Source organism: Moschus berezovskii, chromosome 8 (genome assembly GCF_049115385.1).
Source record: "Moschus berezovskii isolate FMDL1 chromosome 8, NW_MosBer_1.0, whole genome shotgun sequence".
Taxonomy (NCBI): domain Eukaryota; kingdom Metazoa; phylum Chordata; class Mammalia; order Artiodactyla; family Moschidae; genus Moschus; species Moschus berezovskii.
The window spans coordinates 51,334,346-51,361,348 of record NC_142467.1 but is presented as its reverse complement, the minus strand read 5'-3'; the positions used below and the strand labels follow the sequence as shown (position 1 = coordinate 51,361,348).

General features: G+C 43.5%; 1 protein-coding gene and 1 long non-coding RNA gene across 2 annotated transcripts in view; one reads left to right on the top strand and one right to left on the bottom strand.

The window, feature by feature from the left end:
• LOC129558284 (uncharacterized) overlaps positions 1-27,003 on the bottom strand; it is a 162,869-nt gene that overhangs the window by 28,307 nt on the left and 107,559 nt on the right. The gene's annotated exons all lie outside the window — the stretch shown is intronic.
• Positions 467-25,502, top strand: ADRB2 (adrenoceptor beta 2). Its single transcript, XM_055429295.2, has 2 exons — positions 467-18,240; positions 18,654-25,502. Exon 1 carries the CDS (start codon positions 717-719, stop codon positions 1,971-1,973), a length of 1,257 nt encoding a protein of 418 aa, XP_055285270.1. The 5' UTR covers positions 467-716; the 3' UTR covers positions 1,974-18,240; positions 18,654-25,502.

Sequence of the window (27,003 nt, the reverse complement as noted above, 5' to 3'; positions counted from 1 at the left end):
GTCTAAGTGTCTGTGGCTGTGGTTCAGTATAAGTCTGAGCATGTATGTCGGGGTACGGTGTGCCTGCCTGTGCGAGTCACGGTGGGCACTCTCATCTATTTCCGAATGCGAGGGAGTGCCGGAGTATTGCCATCTGCCCTGAGACCTCAAGCCGCACAGGCGCCCCAGGCAGACAGGTAGCAGCCACGAAAGAACTGGCACCTTCTAGTTGGCTGGTAAGCTCGCCAGAGCCGGCTTCAGCCTCCGGGGCCAGCCGAGGGAGCCCCGAGGGAATGGTGGCCGACCCGCCCTCCTAGAGCAGTTGGGTCCCGCCCGGGCCAGCCCCAGGAGCAGGCCGGAGAGGGGAGGGAAGGGGCGGGAGAGGCCGTGGGCCTCGCCCCTTTGGGGGTTCCCGCGTTCTATTGGTTGAAAGTTCTATCACGTCACGGGGAGGGCAGTTCCCCTAAAGTCCTGGGCACTTAACGGACAGCGCGCACTCAGAGACGGCTTCTCCAGAGCGCAAGCTGCAACTGGCTGGAACTGACGGGCACTGCGAGCCCAGAGCACCCCCGAAGCTGAGTGCACCACGCACCCCTACCACACCCACACCCACCCACGGCCGCTGAATGAGTCTTCCAGGTGCTCGCTTGCTGCCCGCAGCGCCCCGCCGGAGGTCCGCTCGCTGAGGGCGGCTGGTGCGCCGGCAGCCTGTGCGCTCACCTGCCAGCCTGCGCGCTATGGGGCAGCCCGGGAACCGCAGCGTCTTTTTGCTGGCGCCCAACGCAAGCCACGCGCCGGACCAAGACGTCACGCTGGAACGGGACGAGGCCTGGGTGGTGGGCATGGGCATCCTCATGTCGCTTATTGTCCTGGCCATCGTGTTTGGAAACGTGCTGGTCATCACAGCCATTGCCAAGTTTGAGCGTCTGCAGACGGTCACCAACTACTTCATCACCTCCCTGGCCTGTGCTGACCTGGTGATGGGCCTGGCAGTGGTGCCTTTTGGGGCCTGCCACATCCTCATGAAAATGTGGACTTTTGGCAACTTCTGGTGTGAGTTTTGGACTTCCATTGACGTGTTGTGCGTCACGGCCAGCATTGAGACCCTGTGCGTGATCGCTGTGGATCGCTACTTTGCCATCACGTCACCCTTCAAGTATCAGTGCCTGCTGACCAAGAATAAGGCCCGGGTGGTCATTCTGATGGTGTGGATTGTGTCTGGCCTTACCTCCTTCTTACCAATTCAGATGCACTGGTACCGGGCCAGCCACAAGGAAGCTATCAACTGCTATGCTAAGGAAACCTGCTGTGACTTCTTCACGAACCAACCCTATGCCATTGCCTCCTCCATTGTCTCCTTCTACCTTCCCCTGGTGGTCATGGTCTTCGTCTACTCCAGGGTGTTCCAGGTTGCCAAATGGCAGCTCCAGAAGATCGACAAATCTGAGGGCCGCTTCCATGCCCAAAACATCAGTCAAGTGGAGCAGGATGGGCGGAGCAGTCTAGGACAACGCAGGACCTCCAAGTTCTACTTGAAGGAACACAAAGCCCTCAAGACTTTAGGCATTATCATGGGCACTTTCACCCTGTGCTGGCTGCCCTTCTTCATTGTCAACATTGTGCACGTGATCCAGGATAACCTCATCCCTAAGGAAATTTACATCCTTCTAAACTGGTTGGGCTACATCAACTCCGCTTTCAATCCCCTTATCTACTGCCGGAGCCCAGATTTCAGGATTGCCTTCCAGGAGCTTCTCTGCCTGCGCAGGTCTTCATTGAAGGCCTATGGGAATGGCTGCTCCAGCAACAGCAATGACAGGACCGACTATACAGGGGAACAGAGTGGATATCACCTGGGGGAGGAGAAAGACAGTGAACTGCTGTGTGAAGACCCCCCAGGCACCGAAGACTTTGTGAACCGGCAAGGTACTGTGCCCAGTGATAGCACTGATTCACAAGGGAGGAATTGTAGTACAAATGACTCACTGCTGTAATGCAGGTTTTCTACTTTTTAAGACACCCCTTCTCCCCAGTTCCCCGCAACAAAACACTAAACAGACTATTTAACTTGAGTGTAATAAATTTAGAATAAAGTTGTACAGAGATGTGCAGGAGGAAAGATATCCTTCTGCCTTTTTATTTTTTATTTTTTTAAGTTGTAAGAAAATATATTTGAGTAACTGTTTCTTGTACAGTTCAGTTCCTCTTTGCCTGGAACTTGTTAAGTTTATGTCTGAAGGGCTTCAGTCTCAAAGGACTTGGGGCTGCTATGTTTTGATGACTTTTCCTGCATATCTACCTCATTGATCAAGTATTAGGGGTAATATATTGCTGCTGGTAATTTTTATCTGAAGGAGACCTTCCTTCCTGCACCCTTGGACTGGAAGATATTGAGTCTCTCGGACCTTTCGCTGTGAACATGGACTCTCCTCGCCCCTCTTATTTGCTCAAACGGGGTGTAGTAGGCAGGGACTTGAGGGGCAGCTTTGGTTGTTTTCCTGAGCAAAGTCTAAAGTTTACAGTAAATAAATTGTTTGACCATGACTTCATTGCACCTGTTTCTCCAAAACCCCTTGACTGGAGTGTGCTTGCCTCCCCCACTGGAAACTGCAGGTAACTGTTTGTAATAACTGCCCAGTGACTTAATGTGGAATGACACAGGATTGACAGGCACTGATTGCTTAACCCTTCATTTGCCTTTGAATCCGCCTCTGCACACCAGTGTCTCTTCTAACGCTGCTGCTCACACATCAGTTCTTTCACCGTGTGCTCACCCAGCATAGCTCATCTTGCTCTTCCTACGAGTATTATTCCTGTGTTGTAACATCAGAAACACTGACTCATAGAACTGGAGTTATGGGCATCTGTTGTGTGCCTCCATGTGCCTCTGCTGCCCACCTTGCAGTTCTACTTGCTTTGCAGCTGCTTATATTTTTATCTTTGTCCTTTCTTTTAGTAGAGACCTTCGTACTATATCGGGGCTTGGCATTTTGAGGATAAGGAAGTTCTTGTGAAAAAGCTGCTCAAACACAGCCCTGAGATTCCAAGGCAAACGAAAAAGTCATGGGTTATAGGGAGAAAAGCTGGAAACCATGTCACTGGTGAATACCTCATGATCTAGAAACAGGGTTTGAACCCGCCTCCTTTTGGACTGCTGTCCTTTTTTGCCCCCTCTCCCTGTGACTCTAGTCACTTCAGGATAAATCAAGATTTCTCAACCTCAGACTTTTAACATTTTCAGCCAGATAATTCTCCGCTGTGGAGGACTGTCCTCCACATTGTCGAATGTTCAGCAGCAGACCTGGTCTGTACCCACAAGATGCCAGGAGCATCCCCTGAGCTGTGACAACCAGAAATGTCTCCAGTCACTGCCAGATACCCCAACCTTGAGGGGTGAAATTGCCCCTGGTTGAGAACCAGTTATAAACTTCAAAACTCTAAGCAGATGTTTACATTCTGCCTAATATAACCACTTTATTTTGCAGAGCACCAGAGAGGGATTTTTCACAGTTTACCCAGTTAGTGACAGACCCTGGGCCAGTGTTCTACTTCATTACACTGCCTTCCAAGCTTAGCGCACAGACTGACTGTGAGACGTGAATCGTTTGGGAGGGTTTATCAATGAAGGAGAGGCCTCTGAGCCATTACTGCCTGTTTGTGGAGAGATTATAATACTGTTAAGAGGCATGTAAGGGAAAATCATGAAAGTAAACACATTTCTTTTCCCACCCCCTTTCTATTTTTGCCTGTGTGTTTGAGCCAGAGCTTGGCCCAGGTTTGACGGAGTGGATCGTCCTCCTTGGCAGCGCGAGCCAGGAGAGGTTCAGCCTGCAGGGTTCGTTGCCATTTCACTCACAAAGCTGACTCTAATTCTTTCTTCTCTTCTATCCCAGCCAGGGTGCCCAACCAGAAAAGCATTAGTCTCCTCTGCTTCCCATCAGCTCAGTGATGGGGTGTTTCCAGGTGAGCCCTGACATCTCAAGAGAAAGTTAGCTGCCCGTGTTTCTAGAACATGCCATCAGGCTCTGGAGAGTGTGTGCCATTCAGCACTTCTGCTCTTTCTCCAAGGGCTTTCATACCTATTATCACATTCTTCTCCTGCTCTGGCCCCTGCACTCAGAGATGCAGGCAGCTTCTCCAGTTAATCTTCACACTCCTCATAGCCTCATGGGATCTTGGACTTGGAAGAGAAAGCATAAAAAGCATCTGACATCCAAAGAGACTGAAAGCCTGCAAGGGGGGATGACCTGCCCAAGGTAAGAAGCCAAGGATGTCAGAGTCGGAGCTAAAGCCAGGGAACCCGGCTGTCATACCAGGAACTGGCGTATTCTCTCCACTACATTGTCATTGAATTCTGCCCTCACCCTCAATCGTGGAATCTTTTCCCTGGGGCTGTTACATTAACAAATTCATTTAAGCAGATGTTTTTATTTCTTTTGAGTCCTTAATAAAGAACACAGGCAGTACACAAATAATCTGCAATAGGGACAAGTGAAAGAATTATTCCTTTTTCTCGGCAGTTGTTGACTAGGATATCCTCAGCATTTAGGGAAATTGGAAGATTCCTTGACTCTTTATGACCTGAAGGGACTTCAAGCCACTCCAGGTAGAAATTTACATAGTCTTATTTAGAAGGAAAAAAAAGGTGGAAACTTTTCTATCATCATTTGTAAGTCCCATGGACAATAAATATTATTAATAAACAATGTTATATGCATCCTTGTTTGACTAGAGGAGCATACAATGTAATTTCAGTTAAACACTCTGCTATGAATGTTAGTTCATAAAGTCCCAGCTAAAATGGAGTTTAGCCTAATTCATGTTCATTTAGAAATACTTTAAATATAAGAACATCTATCTGTTTTAAGAGTTTGGATAAGCAAGAGCATTTTAAGCCTATCTCAGTTCCTTGCTTTCTATCTCCTTTTGTTCTGCTTTGTTTCTTTGTGGAGGCAGGCCTTTGTTAGTGTCTCTCTGTCCCTCTGTTTGCTGACAGGTTGGTTACATAAGGTTTGTGTTGGATTCATCGTCATAAAGTTGTCTTTGCCTGGACAGCAAGTTCTCGAAGTCTGTCAAATGAGAACCTTATCCTGAGATGTGAGCTGACAGGTGTGCAAAGTGGCAGACCAGGGTGGGCCTCCTTGCTGAGATCATTATTGGAAGAGGGAATCTGGGGAATAGGGAGCTGGGAAATAGGAACTGCCCTTACACGATGCTGAGAATGTTTCTGATGTACCTACTGCCTAAAAAAGCCTAGACCAGTATCAGTCAGGGGGTATTTACAACTACTATATGTAGCGGGGGGAAAATATAGGTTTTAGTCTCTGAATTCTGGAGCATACTATTAATAATACCATATCTTTTATGAAATCTTACTAAATATTAGGGACTGTGTTAGACACTTTGGGGGCTTCCCTGGTGGCTCAGATGCTGAAGAATCCACCTGCAATGTAGAAGACCTGGGTTCAATCCCTGGGTCGGGAAGATCCCCTGGAGAAGGGAATGGCAACTCAACTCCAATATTCTTGCCTGGTGAACTTCATGAACAAAGGAGCCTGGCAGGCTACAGTCCATGGGATTGCAAAGAGTCAGACAGGACTTAGTGACTAACACTTTCACTTTCACGTTAGGCACCTTTTAGGCATTGTGTGACCTTGACAGTCTTATGAGGTAGGTAGCAAAATCGTATTCATCTAACAAATGAAGTAACTGAATTTCAGAAAGGTGAAGTCAGCTAGTTGCAGGGTTAGGACTGGGACCCAGGTCCGTGTGATTCCTGAACACACGGAAACCAGGGAGCAACATGTGCCAGTTTATAGTCCACACCAGAGCAAGTGTAAGAACTGGAAATGCAATACCTTGTTGAGAGAAGAAGGCGATTGCTGTGGGTTGGGGCAGGGAGGAATGTTCCCTTGGAAGCATGTGACTGCAGGGTTTGTTGGGAACTGGGATGGGAAACCAATGACTGAAGTACCTGGGTTGCTTCCCTGAGTCTCTTCTTTGTCTTCTCGTCAGAGAATCAGACCAGATTGAAAAGAGGATATGAAACTTTAAAACAAGCACAAGGTAAAGCAGGAACACAGTCTCACATCCTGGAAAATTCATTTTCTGGTTCCAAAGTTGGGAAGGTCTGCTACATTGAGCAGGTAGCTGGACGTTATAGAAAATATGACCTGCCTTGGTGGCCTTCTGTATGTGCTGGCCATTTTGAGCTAGGATTCTAGGTCAATGGAGATGAACTTCTGACAACAGAACAATCATTGCCCTAATGAGGGTTAACACACCTGGAAGGATGCTTTTTATTAAATTCAGCCCTATGCTAACCCCTACTTCACATAGTGCAAATACAATTTGAAGGAGGAATTTTTGAAATACCTAAGAGAACAAACTTCCCAACCACTTTCAAGAACTTGAGAAATTCTTGTGTCTTATGAATAATAGGAGGCAGGGTGAGGTGAAAAGAGGCCTGGACTGGGATTCGTGCAACTAGATTTCAGGCCTCAACTCAGACTCTCCTCTGTCTGTTTGCCTGTCTCTTTCTCTCAAGTTGGGTAAGGCAGTTTTCCTGTTTTCTCAGTGCACCTTACTTTGCTCATCTGTAGAACAGTGAGGCTTGTGCAGGTGGTCTCTAAGCTCCGCTCAGCTCTGAATTTATATAGCCATTAATTAAGAGGCTAATTAGAGATAGCAGTTTGTTTCTAATTAGAGCTGATGGCATTTGTCATAAAAAGAATGGTTTAATATACCAGGGGTGGTCAGCTTGCAGAAGAGAATGCCATGAAGCACAATTTGGTGCATGATCATTGCCTTCAAATATTCAAGGACCATCTGGGGAAGAGGAGCATATCTGTTTTATATGAATACCAGAAGGCAAGTAGAACCTTACAAGAAGACAGATTCATGTTCAGGGAAAGAAAAACTTTTCTGAGAGTGAAACAGCTTCTCTATCAGAATAGTGAGTCTCCTGTCATTGGAAGCATTCAAGAGAAGTGCAAATAAAGCTCTGTGTGGGATGAAACACAAAAAGTTCCTACACTGAGCAGGGCTTGGACTAAGACCCTTTCCAAATCTCTGATTCTTTGTCCCTGAAAACAATAAACCTAAATGTTCTTAAAAAAATATTCAGACCGTTCCCTAACTCCAGCCGGCCTTCTCCCCAATTCCTCTGAACTTCAGAGGTTTCACTGCATTCCTAACCAGGAAACCTCCGGGGGAAATCAGGATCTCAAAAGTCCTTGGCCATGGGGGGAAATCCAGAAATAGAGCAATAAAGTTAAGCAGTTTTCCAAACTATTAGACCTTTTCATCAGCTGCTCTTCCCATGCCTTTTGCAAATGACCTGCTAACTCCCAGAGAGAAAATACTGAGAGCTGCAAAGTCCTCTCTGCAAAGGCTATTACATCCTTCTCCACCCTTGGAATCATTGCACTTCCTGTGGTCTTTCCGTCACCCTCACAGGACAGGAAGGAAGGGAGGCAGGTTGCTGGCCAGCACAGGGAGCACTTCAAAGCCCTCTGGCCCAAGATTCTGAGGACCTGGGAACTGTGTAGTGTACCCCTAACCACTGAGCAGCCTCAGGCAGATCACTTCCTTTCTCTAGACCTGTCTCATCATCTCTTAGCAGAGAGAGTTTGGTTTACATAAGTACCATCTTTCCTTCTTTCTCCAAAATTCTGTAAGATGTCAGGAAGTATTCAGTGCTACACATCTGGTTGTATGGCTCTTATTTTAAAAGTGCATTTTTATCTTGCTAAAAAAGTAATAGAACTCATTCTGAAACTTTCAAAAGTCTATGAAAGCACAAAATGAGATGTGTGTGTGTGCGTGCACACTCGGTTGTGTTGTACTCCTTGCAGCCCCATAGACTATAGCCCACCAGGCTCCTCTGTCCATGGAATTTTCCAGGCAAAGATGCTGGAATGGGTTGCCATTTCCTGCTCCAGGGGATCTTCCCGACCCAGGGATCTAACCCATGTCTCTTATACCTCCTGCATTGGCAGGCAGTTGCTCACCACTAGCACCATGTGTGAAGCCCCACAAAATGAGACAAATTACACATAACATCATCACAGGGAGACACACCACACTGTTAAATGTGATGTCATGCTTTCAGTCTTTGTCCTAAGCAGGGCTATACAAATGGGCTGAAATACATTTTAAAATAAAAACCAGAAGTAGATTATTCATACAATTGTGGGCCCATGGATAATACTTTAATAGATGCCCCCTTGAATATGTTTTATGTATAATATTATCTAGACATCACAATTGCGACTGGCCTGGCAATAGAGTTTTTAGCAATTTTTCAACTTTGAAGTACAAAGAAGCATCATTTACAGAACATTTGGATCGAGAGATCTGACTTAGAGCCTAAGAATCTGCATTTTAGCATTATCCTATGGATTTTTCCAAGGACCATATTTTTAGGAACAGGGTTACAGAGATAAATTTTGTACATTAAGCAGAACACCTCCTCACTTGTTGCTAGTGGATGAAAAATATGTTTCTGTACTATACTTGTCTCTTTGAAAGCATGCTTTCTGCACCTGGCCTCTGATCTGCTTTCAGAGCGTGGGAAACTAACCATGAACTGCCAGGGCAGGGCTTTATCTGAATTGTTAAGTGTCTCTGACCCACCCGGTTGACTTGTGTTAAAATCAGTCTATTCAAGTTATATAGTGACCAATACCTACCATTTGAAAAGTGCAACAGCAGGTTTCTATTCCATAGAGCACCTGTTGTGATCATGGTGGCTAATAACTACAGTGTGTTTACTGGGAGCCAGGCCTTGTACTTGGTGATTCTCCTGCATGATCTTGTTTAGTATTCACAGCAATCCTACAAAATAGGTACTATTATCCTTGTCCCCATTTTGTGGATTAGGAAAGTGAAACTCGAAGGGGTCAACTAAGTTGCTGAAGATTACAGACCATACTGAAATAAAACCCACATATCCTGAACCAGAGCCTAGTGTTTTACCACTAGGGTAGGTGATCTTTCCCCCTATAGGGGATCAGGTAAGAGAGGAGAGAGACAATGCTAAGAAGAAATTTTTAATGGGTGTTTTATTTGTGTTTTTATTCCCTGGGGATTCTTTTAAGAGAGGTTTGATCAATTTCTGAGCCTTGAAACTAGGGGGCAAGCCTATATCCTCTAGGTAAGCAGTGGCTAAGTATAGACTAGGAAACCAGATTGCCTGAAATTTGGCAGCACACTCTTTCACCATTATTCAAGCACGGTTTGAGTGATCTTCCCCCACCAGGGCCAGGGAGGAGGCAAAGGGTGGCGCTCACTAACAGCACATGGGTTTGTGTGAGTCCAATCACTTTAGGGGCAGGGAGCCCCTGACATCTGGAAAAGGGGTGCCCTTCCCATTTCTCTGCCCAGGTCTGTGTCTGCCTCAGAGTCTCCACAGTAGAGAATATCAGGGAAGTATGGGTAATGAGAGAATGCATACCCTCTTAGTGCGCTAAGAAACCCTAGATTCCAAGAGGTAAGCTCAGTATCAAAGTAATACAGGGGCCAGGAGATGACCATCTCTCCTGGCTTGTCTTATTATTTTTCTAGTGCTATGAAGGAAAGGGGGCTCCCTGGTAGCTCAGCAGTAAAGAATCCACCTGCAATGCAGGAGACGTAGGCAAAGCGGGTTCAATCTCTATAGTGGGAAGATCACCTAGAGTGGGCATAGCAACCCACTCTAGTATTCTTGCCGGGAAAACCCTGTGGACAGAGGAGCCTGGTGGGCTACAGTCCATGGGGTCTCAAAGACGTGACTGAAGTGACGGAGCATGCATGGATGCATAAGGAAAAGACTGGAGTTTCTGAATATGTTCATTTCTCCAGGAAGAGAAAACAGGTTTTTGAAATCACAACAGCAACACCCATGGCAAAGCAGAATTGGATTCCTAGGTAATCCCTGCTTTCTTTCGATCATACTATGTCGGCTTTGCAGCCTCAGGACTTGTGCCCAGAAGCCACAAGTGCTGTTGGGGAGTTTCCTTCAGTATTAGACAATTCTGTCTCTACACTACTGCCTAGTGTTTCTCTTTATAAAATTTATAGTAGATGTCTCTAAATACTACAGTCAGCCCTGACAGTCTGCCAGGTTTTTATTGTTACGTTTAAGAGCGGTTCACAGTTCTCACAGAATGTGTTGCAACAGTACGTCTGTTCTGCTCACAAATATTCAGACTTCCTTTCTTCTTTCAGTTCCCTCAGTGTCTTTTTATAAATCAAAACGCTCACCTAGCCTCCTCTCTAAGAGAATCGAGGTTCAGTCTTGAGGGTGTGTGGTGAGCAGCCTTAGAAATCACTTTCTATGAAATTGTGGAAGAGTTGGTGGTGTTGGTTTAGGGAGTGAGCCTTTTGACATTATTTTATGTTATTGCAGTGGGTCCCACAACTTACAGAGTCCCAGAATGATTTGGGCTGAAAAAGTGCACATTCCAGACCCTCATCCCTGAGATTCTAACAGGGCTGTAGTTGGGGGCCAGGAACCTGCATTTTATCACTACTTCCCCAGAGGACTGTGATGCAGGTGCTCCTAGGATTGCAGTGTGGGGACCTAGGGATCACACTGTCTTCCTCTCCCCACTCCTCCTGCTCAAGAGCACAAAGTGGAAATGTGAAAATTGATTCTATACAGCTGCATACATTCACAAAAGTAATCATTTTGTCAAATAAACAGAATCCTAATTTCCCTGTGTTATCAAACAAAACAATGTAGTTGAAAATAATTTATAAATGATAAAAAAAGTTACTATGAAAGACAGCAATGATAATAAAGTGCATTGAACAATTAGGCACTTGATTAAAAATGTGTTTGTGACAGCATGGCATCGACATAGCTATACCCCATAATAACATCCCAGCTATAACTGTCATAACTGACATAACTGTCCCAGACCCTCGTCATGTAGACCAAGAAACCGCAGCACAGAAAGAAAAAAGGATCTTACTGCAGGGATGGACTCTTTGTCCAGTGCTCCTTCCTCTTGGACACTCTGCTATGATTAAGTCAAATCATACTGAGGTCTATCTGAACCAATCTGCCTAATTTGCATAAACCCTCCTACTTAGCAGTCTGAAGAGGAACCCACCCAGCTGCAGAGAAGAGGGTGATTCATACACATACATACAACTCCATGGATGCATACACCCAAATAAATACACATAATACACACGGACTTTTACATTGATGCCTGCACCCGTATCAGCACAAACACATACACATGCATTTTCACTTAGATATATGGACACGTCTCTGTTCTTCTGTGAAAACTCCCATATGAATGTGTACACAAGTACTAGGACTGCACCCATATCAGCACACACATATACACATGCATCTTCACTTAGATGTATGGACACGTCTCTGTTCTTCCGTGAAAACTCCCATATGAATGTGTACACAAGTACTAGGACTGCACCCGTATCAGCACACACATATACACATGCATCTTCACTTAGACGTATGGACACGTCTCTGTTCTTCTGTGAAAGCTCCCATATGAATGTGTACACAAGTACTAGGACTGCACCCATATCAGCACACACATATACACATGCATCTTCACTTAGACGGCTGGACACATCTTTGTTCTTCTGCGTATACTCCCATAGGAATATGCACACAGGTACTAGGACATAGACATGCTTAACCCAAACATTCTCCCTTAGATAAATACATTTAGGGGTTCATAAGCACACTTTTGCATGCTCCAAATGAGAAAATATGTCACATAATCATGGTCCCACTGCTACCTAAGAACACACAAGTTCCTGTGCTGGCCCTTCCTCCTGGGTAAGTTTATATATATCCCTGATTCAATACATGTCTGTTGAGTCCTAACAAGTGAGAGGAATCGTTAGGTGCTGAAGATCAATGAGTGAGCAAAAATAGTTTATCTTTGCCCTTGTTGAGTTTGTGTTGAGGGATTTTTTTTTTTTATGCATGCAGATTTTTTTTAACCGTAACAGTTTCTATGAAGAGACTCAGAGTGTTTTGAAGGAATCTGTCTAATTCTGAGAGATTAGGAAATGTTCCCCCAAAGAAGTACAGTTTCAGCTGAGAGCTGAAGGAGGTCTAGATAATTTCTGGAAAAGGAGAGGAGGGAAGAACATTCCACTCAGGGAGAAAAGCATGTACTAAATCCTGTAGTGAAAGGAAACCTCATGCCTAAGAAGGACTAAGCAAAGGTCAATGTAGAGAAGGTGTGCAAAGAGGTGGAGTGTAACGGGACTACACATAAAGGGCCTTTTAAGCTGCATTAGGATTTAGTTATTTATCCCAAAAGCATTTAAAAGCCACTTATATGTTTACAGCAGAGATCAGATTTTGTATTTTGAGAGATCAGATTTGTATCTCTGAAGATATGACTACCCACACAAAAGCATTCTCAATACAGGTAAGTGCACACATATGGGTTCCTATGTACATAGGTTCCTATGTATACTTGTACATTTTCCTAAAATGCATATTTACATGTAAGTATTCACTTGCAAACTCTGCCTCTGTGAGCACACCCCTATGTATTTATATGCATGGTATATAGAAATCCAGTGGGCATTAGGAGGCAGAGAAACACCTTCCTTGCTGGGTACCACCAGTTCTAACTAAGCCGGCCCCTGATGCAGGGACAAGGGAAGTGGTGTGTCAGATCTGAGCCCTCTGGCTTTGGAGCTCTGGGCTTTGTGGCCTGGCTACATGGCTGTACTTCCAGCTCTGCTCCCCCTCTTCCTGGCTCAGAGCACTCAGTGACAAGGTGGGGTTTCTTCCAGAACAGGGTAATTCACTATTCTAGGCCCAGGCCAGGAGGGGAGGAAGGGCAGGTCGGGTTGCATAAAGATTGCCTTGTGCCCTCCCAGAACTGTAAGCAGAGCCTCTGCCCAGTTCCAAGCATGAAGTAATCTTTGCATAGAGTCAGCAATCTGAGATATAAACACAAGGATCCACAATCAGAGGATCATAATGGGGCTCAAAGTAGTATGTTCCATCAGTAACCACTGTGTGAAATGGGACATGGAGGAAAAAAGAGAAAGCCTGGCAAGAAAGCCTTTTCAAGGCAAGATGTCTGTGACCCTCATTGCCCCTGGCACAGAGAACGCATGTAAATACATATTTACACATACAAATTTTCCTCAAGCAGGTATACCATCTCACAGCAAACAATTTATCAGCCACAACACCCTGCATTATTTTCCCTCCAAAGAACTAGAAGTACTAGAAGTACATTGATGCACATTTTGCTCCTGTTTACCAGCAAAGCCAGGAAGGCCCTTGACCAAAGGCAGTGACGGCCTCCAGGGAGATCAATAGAAACATTCATGCAGAATTAAAGACTCATCTAAAGCCAATATTCTTGCCTGGAGAATCCCATGGACAGAGGAGCCTGGCAGACTACAGTCCATGGGGTCGCAAGAGTCGGACACAACTTGGCAACTAAACTACTACTAGAGCCTTACACTTAGACTCTTAAGGATGTTCCCAAGTGATTTTTTTTTAATATTCTAAAGACTCATACATACTGAGATTTTATATTTTCAATACGTGCTTGCAGAATGTTTTCCTCCACAATTAAAAGGAATTATATAATGTAATTCAAAGCTCTTTTTATTTCCTTCAGGCTATGTAAGGAACATTCTTCTTTTCTTTCAGTCGGGTGTACTTTTATGCTATTACAAAAGCAAAGTATTACTTTGCCAACAAAGGTCCATGTAGTCCAAGCTATGGTTTTTCCCGTAGTCATGTATGGATGTAAGAGTTGGACCATAAAGAAGGCTGACACCGAAGAACTGATGCTTTTGAACTCCGGTGCTAGAGAAGACTCTAGAGAGTCCCTTGGATAGCAAGGAGATCAAACCAGTCAATCCTAAAGGAAATCAACTCTGAATATTCACTGGAAGGACTGATGCTGAAGCTGAAGCTCCAACACTTTGACCACTTGTTGTGACGAGCCGACTCACTGGAAAAGACCCTGATGCTGGGAAAGATTGAGGGCAAGAAGAGAAGGGGGCAACAGAGGATGAGATGATTGGATGGCATCGTTGACTCAATGGACATGAGTTTGAGCAAATTCTGGGAGACAGTGAAGGACAAGGAAGCCTGGCATGCTGCAGTCCATGCGGTTGCAGAGTTGGACATGATGGAGCGACTGAATATCAAGCAGCAAGGTACCATACGCACCAAGGACTGACTGAAGACCACAGCACTGTGCCCATGGGGTTACGGTATAGCAATTCCTCATATTTATCTAGCACTTGGCAGTTTACAAGGGCTTTTTTATAAGCCATCTTACTAATCCTCTTAACTCTGAGGTCAACATGGTTGTTCCCATTTCACAGATAAAAAGATTGAGCTTTAAAACTTGCTTAAGGGCATGGCACTAAGATGTATCAGGGTCTTCATACTCAGTCTTCATTCTCATATGCAGAAAAAAATACAAATGTTTTCACACTCTGCTATCCTCCTAGGACTCAGGGCTCTTCTTGCTGTATTTTCCTGTTTTCTGCTGGAATTTAACTTAAAATTTTAGAGTTAACACTCCCCAGCACAGAAACCACAGCTGCTGAGCTGCAGATAAGTGATTAACAGCTCCAGGGACAGTCCCCAGGCTGCTTTCAATACTGACAAGTCCTGAGCCTGTGTGAGCTCATGTTAGGTGTAGGCAGGGCCTTGCTCTATCATCCATGACTTAGAGCAGAAGCTCCAAGCCTTCTGGGTTCCTCATGTCAGTCACCAGATGCACTTTCACCATGTTAGAGCTAAAGAATCACATGTCCTGCTTTACATACATGCCCTGCTGGCAACTTAGGGCTCCACGGAGGCTGTCCTTGTTCACTCTGCCTAATTCCTCTTGGATCAGGATGTTCCTGTGGGAAGATTCAGTGCGATTTGCTGCCCCAATCCCACATCCATTGGGCCACAGCCTCGCCTGCTTTTAAGGGCCAAGTTCCACAGCTTGATAAAAATTGCAGGTTCCAGGAAGTATTTCAATTTCTTGAAAATGGCTTGTGTTGGGTTGAAATTATTTCAGTCAGAGCAATTAAGTGTTCTTGTTTTACATACACATCTTCCAACAGAATTGCCTTCAGCACAGGTGAACTCTATTTAATGGATCTGGGCAAGTTTGGAGTGAATGACAAATCTAACCACAAGGAAAGCTTTCATTGGCCATCTCTTCTCCATATCAGAGTATAAGCTTATCTGGTTTACTTAGCTTTCTAAGCAATGTGTGACTAATTCATTCATTCAATCATTCAAAAGATGTTTGAACACTTCTATATGCCAGAACCTGTGCTAACTACCAAGGATACAGCAGTGACTGAGGTAGACATGTTTGGTACTGTTGTTTTAGTTTCTTACAATCTAATGGAGAAGACAGACAATGAGAAGGGAATTATAAATGATGTTTGGATGAAGTTCCGTATACTCACACCAGAAAAACTTAAGTATACTAATGAACAGGAGTAAGGGGTGGGAAATTGGCTCCTGAATTTTGCCAGTACATTCAGAAAGTGATCTGCTATCTGTCAATCTCAGACTGGCTTCTAATAATGCATAAAAATATTACTATCACCTCTTTAAAAATATCTCTGGAAAAATCGGAGTTGGTGGTGTCTCACAAAGTTATCAATTGTCGCTATCTTGACCCACCTCTGCTATACTGTGCCCAGTTCTGATGGTCACACATTTTCAAGGGAGCATTTGGAGCCTTTCTAGGCTTGCCAGATTCAACAGATAAAAATACAGGACATCCAGTTTCAGATAAGCAATGAGTTCTTTTTCATATAAGTATGTCCCAAATATTGCACAGAACATGCTGATACCAAAACTTATTCACTAGTTATCTGAAATTAAAATTTAACTGGGCACCCTATATTTTAAACTGACAGCCCTGTTACAGAACCACAGGGAAGAATGTGAAGAAATCCAACACCCTGTCTCAAAATGAATAGTTTAAGGAGACTGGCTTTTTAGCTCAGAGACAATAGTAAGAATCTCAACCTGTGTAGGGAAGCATTTTCCAAACAGTGTTTCTAAAAGTATATATGGAAAACAGTAAAAGCATATACTAGGAGGGGGAAAAAAGATTTTGAGATTAAAAAAAAAAAATTCAGGAGGTTGAGAGTTTGGGAAATATTGCATGCCCAGTATTTCCATTTTGGAATCCGTACTCTGCATCAGCATAGTAAACATTCTGAGCAGCCTTGCAGGAAACATATCTGGTTGACCTGATTTAACCTAGCATGCCCACAGAATGCTATTTATGGGCTTTTGTCTGTTTGTTTTGATATGTTTGTTTTACAGAGGACACCTATTAACACTGTGCAAACTTACTACTCCGCTCAGCACACTTTGGAGAATGCTGGTATAAAATACAAACATCGTCTTCAAATATCCAAGAGTCTTGCTGAGTAAGAGGGAAGCAGATTCAGTCTTTGTAAACCAAAGGGCAAATCTGGTCCCAGTGCATGAACACATTTGGGCAACAGATTTTTGACCCAGTTTGAAGGCTAGAATTTTCTAACAATTATAAGAGTCTGAAAGGTAATGAGTTCCCTGTTCTTGAAGACATTAAAGCAGAAACAAAACTGCCATCAGGAATAGTAGAGGAATTCTTGTTATATGTAGGAAATTCTCCAGGTCTGCTATGAAAGGCATATTTACATAAAACACAGAATGGAAAACTCTTTTTAAAACTTTGTCCCACGATGTATTTTATACCCTTTCTGTTTCTGAGTCCATCCATCTTGGAGTCACTCTTTCTCTGTTCCTTTCACGTCTATGAGCCAAAACCTTCTAGGAGACTGATCCTCACAAGTTAGTAATCTTTACTGAGATCAGGGCATCTTCATTGTCTAGCCCAGCTACCTTGGGTCCTGGCTTTTGGGAACTCCACTCTGAGCCTCTGAAAGGGCCTTATAAAATCTGAGATGTAGCATAGAACTCACAGTTCAACTTAGTCCAGAAAGATATGGAATCTGGAGACACCCAGCCCAACATATGTCTAGGACTATGAGGCTGCCCTATGCAGTGTCCATGGTCCAGTACAGATCACTACATACCTAAGGCACTTGGCATAATAAAAGACAACCGAGGGTCAGATCCCAGCTCTGCCCCTTCCTGAGTCTACGACCCGGACAAAATGCTTAACCTCTCCAAATGGTATTCCCCTCTGTGGGGAAAAAAAACAACAGAAATGATGACACCTGTATCATAACACTGAAAATTAAAAGAGATTAAAAGTGCATAAATGACCCAGAATGCCTGGTACACAGTGGACGTTGAGCAAATGTTTATTTAATGGATGACTGATTGTTACTATCATGGTAAAAACTTCCAAGTAAGTTAAAAGACTTCTCTAGAAAATCACTAATCAGTGTGCCAAGATTTCAGGCCCCAGCCAAAGTGACAAGCTGGAAATTGTCTCTGACGCCTTCCTTTTGAGAATCCATGCTTAAGAACATAAAGTAATGCATTCATACTAAAGATTACAGTTTTCCCGCCTGTGGTGCTAGGGCCAGGGCAAAAAAGCACTGAACTCAGGGGCAGGTTGCCCTGGTTCTTGGTTTAAGTAACTGCAACTTCATCCATTCTGGATTCCAGTTCTTGATTATAAAATAAAGAAAGGGGTTGGACTAGGATAATTTCTAGGTTCCATTAGCTATGCCTTTGATTTGGGGCAGTGAATACAGATATTTAATTGGTCCACAGTACTTATTGAAACTAAAGGTGTGTGTGTGTGTGTGTGTGTGTGTGTGTGTGTACACAAGCCCATGTGTGTTTGCACATGGCCACACTGAGTATACATAGGGTGCTTTGAAATCACTTTGAAATCACAAGAGCTGCCTGCTCTTGTGCCTGTCAGTAGATTTAGGAAATAAAAAGTTAGACCTAGAATTAGTTTTGAAACAGTGATATGAGCTCTGACCTCAGAATGGGGGGTGCTGGGTTCGAATTCCAGTCTGACTCTGCCAGCAAAGCTTGTCTCCACCTACAGGGTATGATGCTAATCTTCCTTCCCATCTCTTCCTCCCCATCTTTCACGTGAGAGGTTTGTTTCCAGGATCTCCAAGCTTTGTCTCTTGGGACAATGTCTCTGATCTATTTTCGTTTGGATTTGCATGCTCCCCACAAGGATTATCATCTGACTGACTCAAGTTTTGCTTATTTCTTTTGTTTGACCAGCTCTGGTTTCATAACCCAAGCTCTCCAGCCAATTTTAGCCCTTCTTGGATTATGGGAGTGTCGAAGTGAAGGTATTTCAGCATTTGTCACAGTTTCTGCCTAGGATCTCTGTCTTCCCCCTTCCCCACCCTGCCCCACCCCCTGACGCTCCCTTTTCTTCTGCACAAGCAAAAGCCCTCCCCGTCCCTGGATGACACGCTAAGTGCAGTCTGGTTTTCACATTAGCTGAGTGGAGGCCCTGGAGTCAGAAATCCTTGGCACATGAGTCACTTTGTCTCTTTGTGCCTCATTTCCCCCAACTATAAATAGGTGGAGTCTACTGCACTTTCTTGTCTCCCGGTGTGTGAGGGCCCCCGTGGAGGTGGTTTTGTGAGATGAGGTCTCCCTTTCCCACTGGCAGGTCTGAACATCAGAGCCAGGAGGGATTCTCTAGGAAACAATGTGTGTCTGTCTCTGTGCTTCTCTTGCTTGTGTCCCCCTCCAGACCCACTTCATCACTGTCTGAATGAACCTTTTACCACAAAGAACTCAGTCTCTGCTAGAAATTCTTCAATGGCTCCCTATTCCTCTCAGGATAAAGGCTTCAGCAGGTGAGCCCACAAGGAAGCACAGTGGAAGCTCACGTTGGGAAGTAATGATGCAGCCCACAGTGTACGCCTTCATTCAGTCCTGTGAGGTTCCACAGGCAGTGTGCTGGGAATAAATAGAGGAGTAAGACCTGGGCCCCGGGTTTAAGAAGCTTATGCATTTTGTGAAAAAGTATGGAAAACAAAGAAGTCCTCTTAGAAATCACTGACCTTGCCCTACTGCCACATTTTTACAGTAGTAGAGACTGTGAAATGTCACAGAACTGGCAAATTATAAGAAAATGTGTCTTGTAATAGGTCTCCCTGCATCTACTCTGCCTCTGTCACCAGGAATTATTCTGCAGCCAGAGTCACTTTCTGAGGGGCATGCAACCTTGTCCCTCCATGGGAAAGCTCTCTGTGGCCCCCACTGCAGCTAAAATAGAAGCCGAACTTCTTCCCAGGCCTATGTGTGGACTGGTCCATGTAACCTGACTGGCTGTCCCCTCTGACTGGAATGCTCTTCTCCCAGATCGTCAGGCTTCTTTGTGCTATTCAGTCGCAACTCTAAAGACACCACCTCAGGGGTGCCCTCCCTGACCATACATGCAAGACTGATGCACGACTCCAGTCATTCTCCTTCCCATCCCCCTGACTGGACACATTCACAGCATGGACCACCATCTGCATCATCTTGCATGTTTACTTATTTTTCTTTATTATCTGTGTCTACTCACTAGAGGGTTTGCTGCAGGGGAGCTGATATTTGCTCCTGTCTTTAGCAGAATTGGCTCATAGTTGATTCATAAGAAATATTTGCTGAATAACTAAACTAACAAATGAAAACATATTGAAGGAAATTTGAAAATGCAGAACAGTATAAAGAAGTAAATAAAAATCACTCATATTTCCCTCTTCTGGATTTTACTTTTGCTAATATTTTAGATTATTTTTATAGGCTTTTTATGTGTGTGTGTATATATATATATAATAAATAATATATATTTAAAATTTAAGATTATACTAAGTTGTGGTTTATATCCTGCTTTTAAATTTACCTCTATTTTGTATCTCATATGAATGTATCAAAAGTAATTTAAACATTTCCCTATTGTTGGACAATGATAATTTAATTTTTTCTAACTGATCTGCTTTCTGTCCAAGTCATTCTTATAGAACTTGGCCTTTAAGGTACTTGTGGTAACTGTTTGTTCCTTGCCATGAGTAATTGGCAAGGAACAGGAAATATCTACAGACCAACTCTCAGTCTTGTCTGTTTTTTGTGACTTCTTTCAGTAGGGATTGACTTAGTTGGTAATCTATTTATTGAGATTTGTGGTTGGTAAACTAAAGAGCTGTGTTTCTACCCCTTCCTGTTTGAAAGATAAACCGATGTAAGTGTTAACAATTGAATGGAGTAAATGGGGAAATAGAGACAATCAGGGTACATTCAATGTAGACTCAACCCAGGGGTGTTTTCCTGTTGAAATTAACACTCAGGGACACTCAGGGACAGAAGATTCAATTTATAGACTTATAAAGTCCGCATGAATTGAAAGGAATATTGAAGATAAAACTTCCTCATTTTAAAGGAAAGGAAACTGGACAGCTCCTTACCCAGGGTCCCATAGCAAATAATGGTGGAGCTTCTTTCCACTTCTCCCTCCCCTTTTCCTGCCTTCCTCTGTCCCTTCCTTCCTCTTTTCAGTATTGACATTCAGTTCAGTTCAGTTCAGTTGCTCAGTCGTGTCTGACTCTTTGCAACCCCATGAATCACAGCACGCCAGGGCACCCTGTCCATCACCAACTAGATTTCAGAAAAGATTACAGAGAGCTGGGAAGGATCTTAGAGATGAACTGCTCCATCCTTTTCACTGCTGAAGATGAGGAAATGGAGGTCTAGATGAGCGAAGGGCGTTGTAGCAGGTCCCCATATCAACAGCTTGTGGCTGGGCAAAGATGAGAACCACTTCCTCTTCCTTCTCATCCCTCAGGCCTTCCACTGCCCCAGCTTTGTGGGGCCCTATAAACAGTCACACTTGGCAGCATCTGCCTGTTTGATTTTACCTTGAGTGCGAAAAAATCCTATTATTCTGCATGAAGAATTGAGAGATCAGAGCCTTCAATAAAAGCCATCCAAGATTTACCAAGCACTGGCTGTAAGTATAGCCCTGCGGCAACTGTGCTAAGGATAAAATGTGCATGCAACTAGATATCCCTCTCCTACCATCCGCACTCTATCCAGCCTCATGCACCCTCAGAGCACACCAAGCTCTCCCTTATTCTTACCACACTACTCATGTGACCTTTTGATTGTCCCTCTCCCCTACTAGGCTTCCTTAGAGCAGAGGCTCTTTTTCTTTCTTTTTTTCCTCAGCACTCTAATACCCTATTTCACAGATCAGTGCCTGGTATGTAATAGATGCTCCATAAATATCTATTGAATGAATGAATAAAAACATAGTCTCTGTGTTAGTTTGCCCAGGTTGCCATAACAAATACCACAGACTAAGTGCTTTAAACAAATATTTTCTCATAGTTTTGGAGACTGGATATCCATGATCAAGGTGCCAGTAGAGTTGGCTTCCTCTGAGGTAACCCTCGTACCTTACCACATGACCTTTCCTTTATGTACCCACAGCCCTGGTGCCTCTCTGTGTGTCCTAAACATTTTTCTTAGAAGGATACCAGTCAGATTAGATTAGGGCTCAATCTGACTTAACTACCTCATGAAGGGCTTCACCTCCAAATACAGCCACATTCTGAGATAAGAGTGTTTAGACTTCAGCATATGAGTTTGAGGAGTACACAGTTCAGTCAATAACAGACCTCTCACCCTTGACAAGCTCACAGTTTAATGAAAGGGATGGACATGCCCCAAAATGGAATGATTAGACAATGTAATAACTGCTGTAATACAGAAAAATAGAAGCACTGCGGAGCACAGATGATGGTTAATATTCATAATAGCTGCATCACCAACCATCTCCGTGTACTATGTACACTTCCAAGCATAGAATGTATTAATTTAACACTTGTCAGGATAAAATTCAGAAAACTTTCATTAGTGCCTGCCATGTCAATCACTATGCTTCAGCCTAGAGGTCTAAATTATATATAAGATAAGATCACAGTGGACATACACATGCTGCTTAATAAGGAAATGCACACACTCGTATGTCTAGATACTGTCCTAATCCATTTCTGCCATGTTTATAGCTCCCACACTAGTTATTTAATTCACCAGCCAGGTAATTTAATTTGTGCCTAACCAGGAAAATGGGAATCACTTTAGTCTTCGCACATAAGAAATTTCATACGGGTACTGTCATGATCAGTACTTTGCAGATGAAAACACTAAAGCATAGTCAGCAAGTAGCTTTCCACATGTCACATACCTAGTAAATTGCAGGCCCAGAGCTCAAACAAACTTAATCTGGCCACTAAGTCCACCTTTTAACCAGGAGCCCACCTTTCCTCTTCATGACAAGTGATCATATTCTTTTTATCCCATCAAGAGGGGAAACCAGATCACTAAGAAGAAAAGGAGGGAAATTTAAGCTGAGTCTTGTCACCACAGTGAGGTAAAGAGAACAGAGAAGAAAATTGCAAATAGAGAAAATGGGATTAAAAGGCAAGGGCTGGAAGGAGCTGGCTGAGCAGGCACATAGAGGACTGGTGAGTGAGGCTAGAAGGTAAGCTGGGGTCAGACCAGGTGAGGTCTTGTTTTATATGATCATAAAATTGACCTTGATTCTCCAACCACTGACAAACTCTTGGATATTTTAGCAAGAGATTAACTAATTAAATAAGATTCAGTTCAGTTCAGTTCAGTCGCTCAGTCATGTCCAACTCTTTGCAACTAATCTTATTTTTTCATTTTACCAAGAAGGAAACCAAGGGCCAGAGAGAAATGACTTGCCCAGGTTAGTGGCAGAGATGACACAAACAGCAACTCTTCCAATCGCAGCTCCTTTATACTCTGTTAAAGTCTGCCTATGTAAGCATATGAAAACTAACATAATTAGAAAAAAACATTTTTTTCCTGTTTTTCCCATGATTTCCATCCAGTTTTCATCCACTTTCTTTTTTGGTCAATTATGTATTTTTCCAAGTTTCAACTCATTAGTATCTTACCATCTGAAATGACTACTGTGGTTCAAAGTCAGAAATATCCCACAGAAATTGCAAATAACACAGTTTCCTGTGTGGCTTTACAGAGTGTGGCTGAATGGCTCACCAGTACACCTTATAGACTAAAAGGACCTGTATTCTTATGTCTAAATAGATACATAGAGATATAGAGGTAAACTAAACAGCCACTCTGGCTGGGTTTGTTTTACCAAACAAATATATTAGATCAACAAACATTTACTGGTTCCTGCTGGGTGCCAGGCATTGTGCTAGAATCTTAAGATCCAAAGCTGTATAAACTCAGTTCCCAAATGAAAAGACTCTCACCATTTTATGATGAAGTGTGCACACACACAAGTATAACATACAGTCTCAAGCTATCTCTGCCATGCTTACAGCTCCTCATAGTAGTGATTACCCAGCCAGAGGAATCAGGCTGGGCCCAATCAAGAAACAGAAACTACCCTAGATCTTTCAAAAGAAGAAATTTAATATAAGGAATCAGATGCACAGCTGATAGAAGAGCTGCAAAGCCAAACAGGGGATGCTGAGGAATCAGGGATTAGCAACAGCAGGAAGATGCTGCTGCTCCTGGGTTTGGAGGGACACAGGAGAATGTGGTGTTATAAGATCCCAGAAGCAAGGGCACTTATTTGGCAGGAAAGGCACAGAGTACATGAAACTGTTTGTCAAAGATAACGCTGGAGGCAGAAAGAGAGGAAAAACAGCCACTTCTCCCCTCCTCACCTATAGTTTTCTGTCATAGATTCCCATTAGCCAAATTTTCCTTGAAGCAACAGTGGAGGGAACCTTCAGGGTGGAGATTCCTGTGATGCAGAGCAGAGCCATGGAAATATGCAGAAAGAAGTGGAAAGCAAACAGGGGCTGACAGGCACCCCAGGTGACCTTGGGCAAGTCACTTCATCCCTCAGAGTCTTTGTTTCCTCATTGGCAATTTGAGAAGAATAGTTCCTCTCACATTTGCTTCTGAAACTTACACGAAATAAAATCTATGAACGCACTTTATGAGCTTCAAAGGCATGTGTACAAACGTAAGGACTTTTATTATTGGTTTTTTAATCCCAAGTGTCTTGGACTTTAGGTTCTGGGTGGGGGGGAGGGCGGGGAATGGGAATGGGATGGTGTTCAGGTGTCATTGGGAACTTCATAATGCCTAGTTAACCACCTAAGTAGAAGGAAGCAGCTCTGCTTTTTACTGCTGGTTATTTCAGTCTGTCACTCTGTCCATCAGCCTTTGAAATCTCTAACTGATTTTGAATAAACTGGCACATAACCAAAAGGGTATCAGAGCCCACTCTCAGTTCTATTTGGGGATCTGTCTGTGGTTTTGAAACAAAAAGCAACAAATAAATAGGACTCTAGAAATTACTGCAAGATCATTTGTTCCACCATTTTCATTTTACACAGGACCAGAGAAAAGATGGGGCTTGCACATTGTCACATGACAAATTCTTGGCAGAGAGAGGCATGGCACCCAAGAGGAAACTCACTCCTTTTTTTACACATCCTCCCTTCCTTGGAACTTCGGGTTTCAAATTAATCTCAGATAGAAGCTTGTACTTTCAACTTTTCCTTCTTTTTAAGTCTTTAATCTCCTTCATAATAATCTTTGACAACTCAATTTCATGGACTTCTTCCTCTGTACTCTGCTGATGGACAACAAAAGCTGAGTACTAAGCCATATCTATTTTAAGTTGAGAGGGTGTAAACTTGTCTAAATAACTCAATTTCCCTTTGATATCAGAGAGAGTATCATCATAAATTATTTGAGATCAGCCTTTCTGCCAACCTCAAGGTTTCTGGGGAAAATCATAAGGTGTGATCCCTTCCTTTCTGCTTCTTTTGTAACCATAAAGTAGAGGTCATGGCCAGAACATCTGTCTAAGCATCAAAGTACTCTCACCAGGCTCAAGAGAAAGGCATTAGTTTTTATCAATGGCAAAAGGTGGTGTGACTCTCTTGGCAAGAATGGTCCTATGTTCTGTAACACTTAATGTATCTCAATTGTGGATGTATGTATGTCAGTGGTTGAAAATTTAAGGGTTTATTTCTCACTGACAAATAAAGAGATTGTGCTTTCATTGTCTGTAAGTTCCTTTCTGGTACTGACATTTAAGAAATCAGTATCCCTCTACCAAAGAAGGCCTATTATGGTAACAGAGGCACTAAGATAGTAATAATCCCCTGAGTGACTCATGGAATTCCCAGTGGCCCAGTGTGAATTGACATTTTAATGGTGCAGAGTTTGTGGCATCTTAAAATGTCAGAGCTGGAATAGCGTCGGTCATCATCATTCACTATTGGTGCCTTGAAGAGTCTGGGACCTGAAGGTTATGGATATCCATTCACTGGTTCCTTTAACAGAAGTTTGTTGTGCCTGTGCTATGTGCCAAGCACTGTACTAGATCCAGGGTACAGAAACCAGTAAGAAAGATGAGGTATCTTTACTCAAATATGCTAGTGGGGCAGGAGGTGTGATAACAAGGAAACTAAAAAACAAATAAGATAATTACAGTTTGTAATAACAGCTTGAAAGTTAGTAAAAAATATATCATGGATTCATTCATTTTATTTAATGGCTATTGAGTAATTTGGGATGGGGGAGTGACTCTTTGCAGAAGCAGCAAGTAAGGTAGAATCTGAAACTTGAGAAGAAAGCAGCTGTAGAAACCAGGATGTAAAAAAGTTGCAGGCAGAAGGAATAGTCTGTGCAAAGGCCCTGAAGCAGGAAGGACTCGGGAGAAGGCTTTAAAGAGCGGAAAGGGGACCAGTATGGCTGGAATGTAATAAGGGAAAAGTAATATGAGGAGTGGTTGGGACCGTGGGCTCTTCTAAGTCCCTTGTAATGGCATCACCGACTCGATGGACATTAGTTTGAGTAAGCTCCAGGAGATGGTGATGGACAGAGAAGCCTGGCATGCTACAGTCCCATGGGGTCACAAAGAGTTGGACACAACTGAGTGACTGAACTGAAGGCTCTTAAGTAGGTAAGCAACTTGATCTCCAATTTCTATTTCTTAAAGACCCCTCTGACTGCAGGAAGGAGAATGTATTGTAAAAGGCAAAATGAGGCCATTTAAACAGCCCAGACCAAAAATAATTAAATAAATAAATTTATAGACAAAACTAGTAAAAATGGAGATGGAAAGAAGTGGAAGGGTTTGGGGTATGTCTAAACATAGATCCTGTTAAGATTTGCTGATCGCCTGTATATGGAAACTAAAATCAGAGGACCCAAAGAAAATTTCTAGGCTTTTGAGCAGCTGGGTGAATTGATGTTCTCTTATTGATGTAGTAAAGGAACATTAGAGGTGGTTGGGGCTAGGGAGACCTGTTTACTGCAAAAAGAAACAGGGCTCTAGGGGACACAGGTTGGAGAGTGTACAGGTATATGGATGGCGCAAGAAATGTCATCTATGCCTTAAGAGAAAGTGAGACCTTGAATTACTTTATAGCAGTGGTATTCAATGGGTGTGATTTTTGCCTCTAAGGGACATTTGCAATGCCTGGAAAGACTTTTGGTTTTCATGATTTGGATTAGGGGAGCAGAAGATTGAGGTCCTTCTGGCATTTAATGGGTAGAGGTCATGAATGCTGCTAAACACACTTCAACGCACCAGACAGCCCCCATAACAAAGATTCATGTGGACCGAAATATCAACAATACTGAGGTTGAGAACCCTGCTTTACCAGTTGCTTTTTTTTTTAATTTATGTAAATGAATGTCCAGGGAAGAGGGTCCCGTATCAGTCCAGAAGAACTGTTAGGAAGGAGCCTGGACTTGCTTCTGTGGCAGAGGCTGACAGGAGCTGATGAGTTTGAGGCTTGCAGAGGTTCCCTGGGGGTGGGGTTGGGTCCCTAGGAGAGGGTTCTGAGCCCTGGGGGCCTGGTAAGAACAAAACATTGATTAAATTCAACAAAAAAGCACTGCACCCAGGGAGAGACCAGGTGGATGTTCTGCCAAGTGAAAATTCTCTAACCAAGTAGGAAGACTGACAGGGAGACTTCCTTTTTGATGCAGCAGTTAAAACTTCATGCTTCCACTGCAAGGGGTGCAGGTTCTATCCCACCTGCCGCAAGCTGGGGCCAAAAAAAAAAAGAAGGCCCTAAGCC

Excerpts from the sequence above, each read along its gene's own strand:
- ADRB2 (XM_055429295.2), top strand. The coding sequence starts at position 717 with ATGGGGCAGCCCGGGAACCGCAGCGTCTTTTTGCTGGCGCCCAACGCA.